Here is an 8,418-nt window from a genome sequence, read left to right as displayed (position 1 = left end):
TATGTCTCTAAGTGACTGTCACTTGCACAAGTACTTTTATTTATTTATTTATTTATCTAAGAGAGAGAGAGAGAGAGAGAGAGAGAGAGAGAGAGAGAATGGGCGCGCCAGGGCCGCCAGCCACTGCAAATGAACTCCAGACGCAGCAACCTTGTGCATCTGGCTTACGTGGGACCTGGAGAATCAAACCCGTATCCTTCACAGCCATGAGCCTTAACCACTAAGCCCTCGCTACAGCCCGGTCATCTCTTGCTTGGTCACCACATCTATACATCACGTTTACCTGTTTGTGTGTGTGTGTGTGTGTGTGTGTGTGTGTGTATGTGTGTGTGTCCCTAACACACGTCTCCCACTGTGTTACAATGTGTCTCTGTCCCTGAGAACCATCACTCTCAGTCTGCCTATATCTGTCCCTATGTGTCACTGTGTCCGTCCACAAATGTGTCACCATCTACCCAGGTGTCACCCTGTGTGTTACTCACCACCTAGGCCACAGGTGGGCGGGTCGGGCCCACTGGTGCCAGGGCTGTGGCCCGGCCCATCCCACCCCGGCTGCCATGGGCCAGGACGGACGCCTGTTTGCCATGTCTGCCCCAGGTAAACACCAGAATCCGGAGGCCCCAGGCACCTCCCTCACCTCTGCTCCCTGCCCCTCAGCCTGCTCCAGACCCAGCTGGACCACAGCCCACAGGCTGCCCAGCTGCCCAACACCCACACCCCAGCGCTTGCCTCCGCCTGGTGTCTATCCATTTCTCTCTCCAGGCAGAGTCTCATGTAGCCTAGGCCGGCCTTCAACTCACTGTGTTAAGATGACCCTGAATTCCTCATCCTTCTGCCTTCACCCCCCCCCCCCCCAGTGCTGGGGTAACAGGCATGTACCACCATGCCTAATTCTATGTTGTGACATCTAAGGATTTTTTTTCCCCATGTCCCTACTTTCTCTGGCACTCTGCTTTCCCCTGCCAAGACCCTATTTTCATTTTGTCCCTCACCTTCTCCCTCTTTTTTTTTTTTTCTTTTTTGTTTGTTCAAGTTAGGGTTTCTGTCTCTAGCCCAACATGACCTGGAATTCACTGCGTAATCTCAGGGTGGCCTCAAACTCACAGCGGTCTTCCTACTTCTCTGCCTCCCAAGTGCTGGGATTAAAAGTCTGCGCCAACATGCCCAGCTCTACTTTTATTTTATTTTATTTTATTTTATTTTATTTTTTGATTTTTCAAGGTACAGTCTCACTGTAGCACAGGTTAACCTGGAACTATGGAGTCCCAGGCTGGCCTTGAACTCAGAGATCCTCCTACCTCTGCCTCCCAAGTGCTGGGATTAAAGGTGGGCTCCCTAGGTCTTTTTTATTTTATTTTATTTTATTTTTGTCCTGTTTTTCCTGGCGAAGTTCATTTCTCCCATGCCTCTTCACCTTCCTACTCTGGGTCTCAAGACTGAACCGTTCTCTCCTTCTTGTAGCCCACACCTTGGCCACTATCTCTGTATCCGAGTCACCCCCCTCCCCATTCCCGCACCCAGACCCTCACAGCGGCAGACTCTGAAGTGCCTTGTCTTTTCCCTGTCCGAGCAGCCCCCAGCCTCCGCCCCAGCCCACTGGCATATGTATAAATACGAAGGTGTACGTACATCTTATTTATATCTGTACAGGGCAGGAGGGGCAGACACTGGGGCCTTTGTGTAGCCACTGCCCGCCTGCTCACCACTCCTCCTTCACCCCTGCCACCCGCCTACCTCCACTGCCCCCACACACAAAGGTTCCTGTGGGGCCTGCCAGCTTCCTCTGCCCGAGGTGTGAGTGGGCACGCCATGGTGAAGCAGGAGCTGGGTTGGGGGGGATCCCCCCCCCCCCAGTGCCTGGGAGGTTTTCCAGGTGAGGAAGGTTCTGGAAGGCACCAGGCTGCTGTCTACCTGTTTGCATCTGCTGTCCCTCGGTGTCCCTCAAGTCTTTTGCTGGTTTCTTTTCGGGGTGCGGGGGGAGGGGGGTCATCTGTTGTATCATGTGGTAGTTATATCCCAGTCCCTTGAAAAGAGCTCCAGCAAGTTCCTACCTCGCGAGCCACGCCCGTGGTTTCCTCTGCTTTCTCCCTCTCACATTCAGTTCTTTTATTTTTATTTTTTTATTTATTTGAGAAAGGGGAGAGAGAGAGAGAGCGCGCAAGCGAGCTCCAGATGCATGCTCCACCTTGTGCATCTGGCTTACGTGGGTTCTGGGGAATCAAACCAGAGTCTTTTGGCTTTGCAGACTAGCGCCTTAAGCACTAAGCCATCTCTCCAGCCTTTTTAAAAATAATAATTATTATTTTTGTTTGTTTTTTTGAGGTAGGGTCTCACTCTAGCTCAGGCTGACCTGGAATTTACTATGTAGTCTCAAACTGGTCTCAAACTCACAGTGATTTTCCTATCTCTGTCTCCCAAGTGCTGGGATTAAATGCCACCATACCCTGCTAATTATTATGTTTTTGAGGCAAGGTCTGGATAACCTAGAATTTACTCTGAAGTCCTAGACTGGCCTCAAACTTACAGCAATTCTCCTACCTCTGCCTCCAGAGTTCTGGGATTTTAAAGGCGTGCGACACCTCACCCAGCCTGGCTGTTTTGTTTTTATTTTTTTAATTTTATTTTTTATTTATTAGAGACAAGAGAGAAGGGTAGGAGTGGGAGGGAGAGAGAGTGTGAATGGGCGTGCCAGGTCCCCTAGCCACTACAAAGGAACTCCAGGCACGTGCATCTGGCTTATGTGGGACCTGGAGAATCAAACCTGGGTCCTTAGTCTTCACAGATAAGTGTCTTAACGTTTAAGCCATTTCTCCAGCCCTGTTATGTTTTTTAAAAATAATTTTATTTATTTGCAAGGGGGTGGGAGAGAATGAATGAATGAATATGGTTGTACCAATGCTTCCACGCACTGCAAATGAACCCCAGACACATGCACCACCTTGAGCATCTGCTTTTACCTGGGTATTGGAAAATACAACTGGGTCCTTTGGCTTTGTGTTGAGAAAGAGGAAGGTATATAGAAAGAATGGGCACACACACCAGGGCCTCCAGCCACTGCCAACAAATTACAGACACCTGCGACACTTTGTGCATCTGGCTTACTCGGGTAGTGGGGAATTGAACCTGGGTCCTTAAGGCAAGCACCTTAGTGGTTAAGCTATCTCTGTAGCCCCCCACATGTTAGGTTTTAAAGATCTATGTTCCGGTTGAACACCGGCTCTTTGAGTGTAGGGGCTAGATCCTCATTCTCTGACCAACCCACCACATCTGCCCAGGGACGTGTCACACAGTGGAGGCTGAGAAATGTCTGCTGAGGGAAAGGAGTCCATTAATCAATATATCTCTTAAGTTAGGCCTGTGCTGGGGTGATGATGGAACACAGTGAGCAAGACAGCTCTGGACCTTCTGTGAGGGAGCTGTGGCACACAGCTATGGTCCAGAATGGACCAAGTGTAAAGGAATACAAGGAAGTGTGGGAGCTGAGGAACAGTCTTTACTGCAGCACAAGAACCAAGGAAGGCTCCCTGGGGGAGGTGATGGCCGAGTGTGCAGAACACTGGAACCAACTGGCCAGAACCCAGCCTTGTTCTTCTCTGCAGAGTGCTGGTGTTCTTACCTTCTGAAAAGGGAACTTCCCAGTTCCAAGAGGTCTTCAGTCTTCTCCCCCTCAACTTCCACTGGTCCTCCTGTTTTAGCCTCCCGAATGCTCGGTCCTGGCTCCCATCTGCTGCCTGGCCCGCTCAGCCTCCAGGTCTCTGCTGTTGGCACCTCTATGTGTGTCTTTCTCAATCTCTGGACATTTCTCCATTGAACACACTGCTTTGAGCATTGATCTGTAGTTTTTGCCTCATCTTCCTCATGTGAAGACTTTATTATAGGCATGTCTTACCTGGCTCTTTTGGCAAATGGTTCTTTACCGCTGAGCCATGCCCCCAGGCCCTCACTGTGGATTCTACACAAGTGCTCTACCTCTGAGCCACGCCCCCAGCCCCTCACTGTGGATCCTAGACAAGTGCTCTACCTCTGAGCCACGCCCCCAGCCCCTCACTGTGGATCCTAGACAAGTGCTCTACCTCTGAGCCACGCCCCCAGCCCCTCACTGTGGATCCTAGACAAGTGCTCTACCTCTGAGCCACGCCCCCAGCCCCTCACTGTGGATCTAGACAAGTGCTCTACCTCTGAGCCACGCCCCCAGCCCCTCACTGTGGACTCTAGACAAGTGCTCTGCCTCTGAGCCACGCCCCCAGCCCCTCACTGTGGACTCCAGACAAGTGCTCTACCTCTGAGCCACGGCCCCAGCCCCTCACTGTGGATCCTAGACAAGTGCTCTACCTCTGAGCCACGCCCCCAGCTCCTGACTGTGGGTTCTAGACAAGTGCTCTACCTCTGAGCCATGTCCCCAGCCCCTCACTGTGGATCCTAGACAGGTATTACCTCTGAGCCACACCCCCAGCCCCTCACTGTGGATCTAAACAAGTGCTCTACCACTGAACCACACCCCAAGCCCCACACTGTGGATCTAGACAAGTGCTCTACCTCTGAGCCACGCCCCCAGCCCCTAACTGTGGATCCTAGACAGGTGTTACCTCTGAGACACAACCCCAGTCCCTCACTGTGGATTGTAGGTGTGATATCTACCACCTAGCCATATCCCTAGCCCTTGGGTCTAGTCAGTTGCATCTCTCCTTTCCCAACCCATCTCTTCCCTCTTTCCCTGACTCTCAGTCTCTTCACCTACTCACTGGTCCTCACATCAATCCAGAGTCCCTCCATCCTGACCCCACCCAGGCACTGGTGAAGGGGGGACTGACCCAGCCCCCCACACCCACACAAGTCAGGCTGTCTGCTCGGTTAATAGTTAACCTCACCTCTATCTAGAATACACAGCAGCCAGGCCCGGGGTGACTTCTCTGGCCCCCCCACCCACCCACGTAACAGCTGCTCTTAAAGAACCAGGTGTAGTGCAGAGCTTGTGAACCTTCCCTAGGGTGGAGGGGACAGGTGCGGGGAAGCCTTTGGCCCAGAGCATTTAGGGGAGGGAGAGATCCCCATTGCTTGGGTCCTCAGCCCTGGATCATGGGAGACTCCATACCTCCCTGGGAAGGGAGCTGTAGCTAGCATCGCCCATTCTGCGGCTTATCACCTCGTGTATTTAATCAGGGGTAGCCTTCCCAGCCCTACCCAGAGCTCAGGCTGGTAGTGCCAGGGTTGACAAAGCACCCGAACGCTCACGGCTGGGCGGGGGAATGGGAGCCCTCTCACTACACAAACTCAGGATCCTGGAGACGGCAGGAAGCTCACGGTCCTTGGCTAATTACCTAGGTGTTAGGCAGGGGTGGACGGAACACTTGGGTATCCCACTTGAGGATATGCTAAAGTTTCTCTAGATTCAGGTAAGGAAACACCCGAGGATCTGGAGATGGGGAGGCACCCTTAGATCCCACAGCTGTCTGAGCACCGTGCGGGGAGTTGGGTGCAAACCCCTGCCCCTCCATTCAGTGTTCCCTTTGGCTCAGCATTCCGACTTTTCCCGGAATCTCCACGTCAGGGTCGCAGGGAGGTCGCCTGGGGGGGCGGGTGTGTGTGAGCGCGCGAGGCGGCTGGGCTCCTGGGGCCGCCCCCTCCCTTTAACCCCTGTTCTGCCAGCCGCTGCCCACGCCACGCCCCCTTGACGCCAGCGAGCAGGAAGTCCGGGTTAATGATCAGTCGCCCTGGACAGGTGCGGGACCAGGCAGCGCGCACATCAGAAGAGGCCGCGGCGGCCGGGGGGCGGGGGGCTGCCTTTTTTTCAGACCGTCAGTGTTCTAGGGTGGCCGCCGCTGTCCTGAGAGGCAGGAGCCCGGCTCAGGTGTCCCAGGTGTGCCTCTCTTGGACACCATCTGAAGGAGGCAGAAGCCACCTTGCTGCCAAGTATGTCCCCATTGAACCGGTTTCCTCGGACAGTCCCCTAGTGATCTAGCCTCAGTCTCCCAGTTGCTCAGTCCCTCTAGAAGGCCTTGGTCTTCCCCCTCCTCTGGTGGTTCTTTGTAGATGACACAGGGCCCGGGACAGCCACTGTGCAGAACCTGTTCCAGGGGCTGTCCGTGTCCTCTGCACACCGGCCGCTGGCGACAAACTTTTAACAAGACACAGCGGTCCACCTGGGCGGAGGGCGCCACCTAGAGGTCCCAACGCAAACGTCCTCTCCATCGCACGACCAGTCTAGTCCAAAAGGGGGCGCAGCATCTCGCAAAACTAAGGGACCAAGAAGGGGGGGAAAAACCCATCTTTCAGTTTATTGAAGGAGGAAGAAGGGGCAATAAAATGCTTTTGCTTTGTTTATAAAGAGCGAGTTTTCAGATCAGCCCTTCTCAAGGGCCTGTGGGGCACCTCCCCCCCAACTACCAGCAACAGGAAAGCCAAGCCAAGGAGAAGGGAAATTGGAGAGGCCCAGGAACCCCAACACACCCACCTCTGACAGGAGCCACAACTTTTTACCCTCCCTCCCCCTCACACCAACAATGCTTCTACCTCAGGGGACCCATCTGGGCAGAGGAAGGGGTATATACACAGATCTGGGGTACTACCAGGTTGGGTGGGATAGGGAATAATTTATCCGCAGCTGCGGTGGGCGGCAAGGGACGAAGGGGGAAGCAGCCTGGTGGCAGTGGTGGCCTAGGGGTCCCGTTCTTTCTTGACCTTGATGTCTCCAGCAAGGATGGTGGCAATCTCGCCCTGCATGAAGGCCCAGGGGACAGAGGAGCCCACCAGAGGGCACTTGTCTCCACTGGGGCAGTACACCTCTCCAGCCGGGCCCTGCGCCTTGATAAACTCCCGGGAACAAGGAAAGCAAAACTTGTGTCCTGGAACCGAGGGGCACTGCACAAAGTGGGTGTCTTCCAGCCGCTCCCTGCACAGGGTACAGCACAGGGGGGCCCCAGGGGTCGCCCCTGTGCCGCTACTACCCCCACCACTGACGGCTTCGGCCCCGGCTGTGGGGCTTACTTCTGCCTCACCATTACGTGCCACCAGGCGATGCTGGGTTGGAGGTTGGGTCGTGGAGGAGGCTGCGGGGCTGCCGACCCCCGCACGCACGTGGCCTCCACCCACACCAGGGTCTTTGGGTGAGTGGCCTAGGGCCTCGGCCACATTCTTCAGGGCGGCAATGGGTGAGGGTACACCGGGGGTCTCAGTGGAGTACGGGCCACCAGGGGCCACCCAGTGTCGCTGCTGCTGTTCCTCGGTGGTCATCTTGCCAGCGGCCTCACCCTCGGGCTCAGGGGATGCCTTGCGCCGGCGTGGAGTGGTCGCCAGGTTCCTGGATGGGGCTCGCGGCGGCGGACCACACAGAGCTGCAGGGGTCGGCTCCGGGTACTGCTGGGGCAAAGCCTCGGCAGGGGCGGGTTCGCGGAAGCTGCGGACCCCATCGGTGAGCAACTCACCCAGCTGGCGCCATTCTCCCGACCCGTGGCGGCGTTCATATTCGAGGTACTTGAAGCCTGAGGAGGCCAGGGCCTTGCCAGGCTCCCGGAGGGCATCGTGAAACATCTGGCGAGCCACAGCCAGCACCCCTGCATACACATTGCCAGAACCACACGGGTACTCGGTGAAGAGCTTCAGCTCGAACTCATAGCCCGGAGGGCGGGCAGTGGCATCGAAGGCGAACACCCTCCCCACCAGTCCATGATCCTTCTTGAATCGGACGTTGAAGGGGGCGCAGGCGGACAGTGCCAGGAGCTGCTCCCTCACGGCCTTGGGACGCCCGTGCCATTCCTCTGCCCGGCCCCTCATGGCCTCGTTCAGTTCCGCCAAGCAGTCCGCATTCCTCTGCTGTTTCTCTTTCTCGAAATCGGAGCCGAAGAGTGGACGAGCAGGACTCAAGCCGGGTGCCAGCGTGAGGGCTCGGCCTCCAAGGCCAGACACCGCAGCTGCCAGCAGCCCGGGGGGCATCAGGCTGGGCATGGAGCCAAGCAAGGCCCTGCGCGCCCCTTCCGCCACCGCCTCCTCTCGGCCTAGTCCATTGGCCAGGCGGGACCCCAGGGTGTATTCCAAAGCCGGCGAGGGCAGCGGGAGGCGTCCAGACGATGTGGCCCTGTCATAGCGGTCTGGACCGGAGACTCCTCCACCTCCGGTACCGGATGGCTGAGGTTGGTTCTGCGGAGGTGGTAACTGGGGTCCCGGTGCGGCCCCGGCGGCCGTCAGATCCTTGGAGGGGGGATGCTTGAGGGCCGGGGGTCCCGGGGAACGGCCTTCGGGGAGCACGTGGCTGCGTTTGAGCTGACGGGCGGCGTCGATGAGCAGCTCGATGCGGTCGGCGCCCTCGAAATTCACGCAGCCTCGGCACACGGCCTCGCTGAAGTCCCACACCATGGCCCATGGCATCTTGGGCAGGTCGCACAGGTAGCACCACTGGCGGCGGGACGCTTGCACAGACGCCAT

At 56.3% G+C, this 8,418-nt stretch overlaps 1 protein-coding gene across 1 annotated transcript; it reads right to left on the bottom strand.

Annotated features, from left to right (window-relative positions):
• Window positions 1–6,250: 6,250 nt before the first annotated feature.
• Irf2bp1 (interferon regulatory factor 2 binding protein 1) lies at window positions 6,251–8,418 on the bottom strand. The gene has a single exon (XM_004672931.3). The coding sequence runs from the start codon at window positions 8,416–8,418 to the stop codon at window positions 6,655–6,657; it is 1,764 nt and encodes a 587-aa protein (XP_004672988.1). The 3' UTR covers window positions 6,251–6,654.

The sequence above is a fragment of the Jaculus jaculus genome, chromosome 14 (assembly GCF_020740685.1).
Source record: "Jaculus jaculus isolate mJacJac1 chromosome 14, mJacJac1.mat.Y.cur, whole genome shotgun sequence".
Taxonomy (NCBI): domain Eukaryota; kingdom Metazoa; phylum Chordata; class Mammalia; order Rodentia; family Dipodidae; genus Jaculus; species Jaculus jaculus.
The sequence above is the reverse complement of the archived record's forward strand: the minus strand, read 5'-3'. Positions and strand labels throughout refer to the sequence as shown.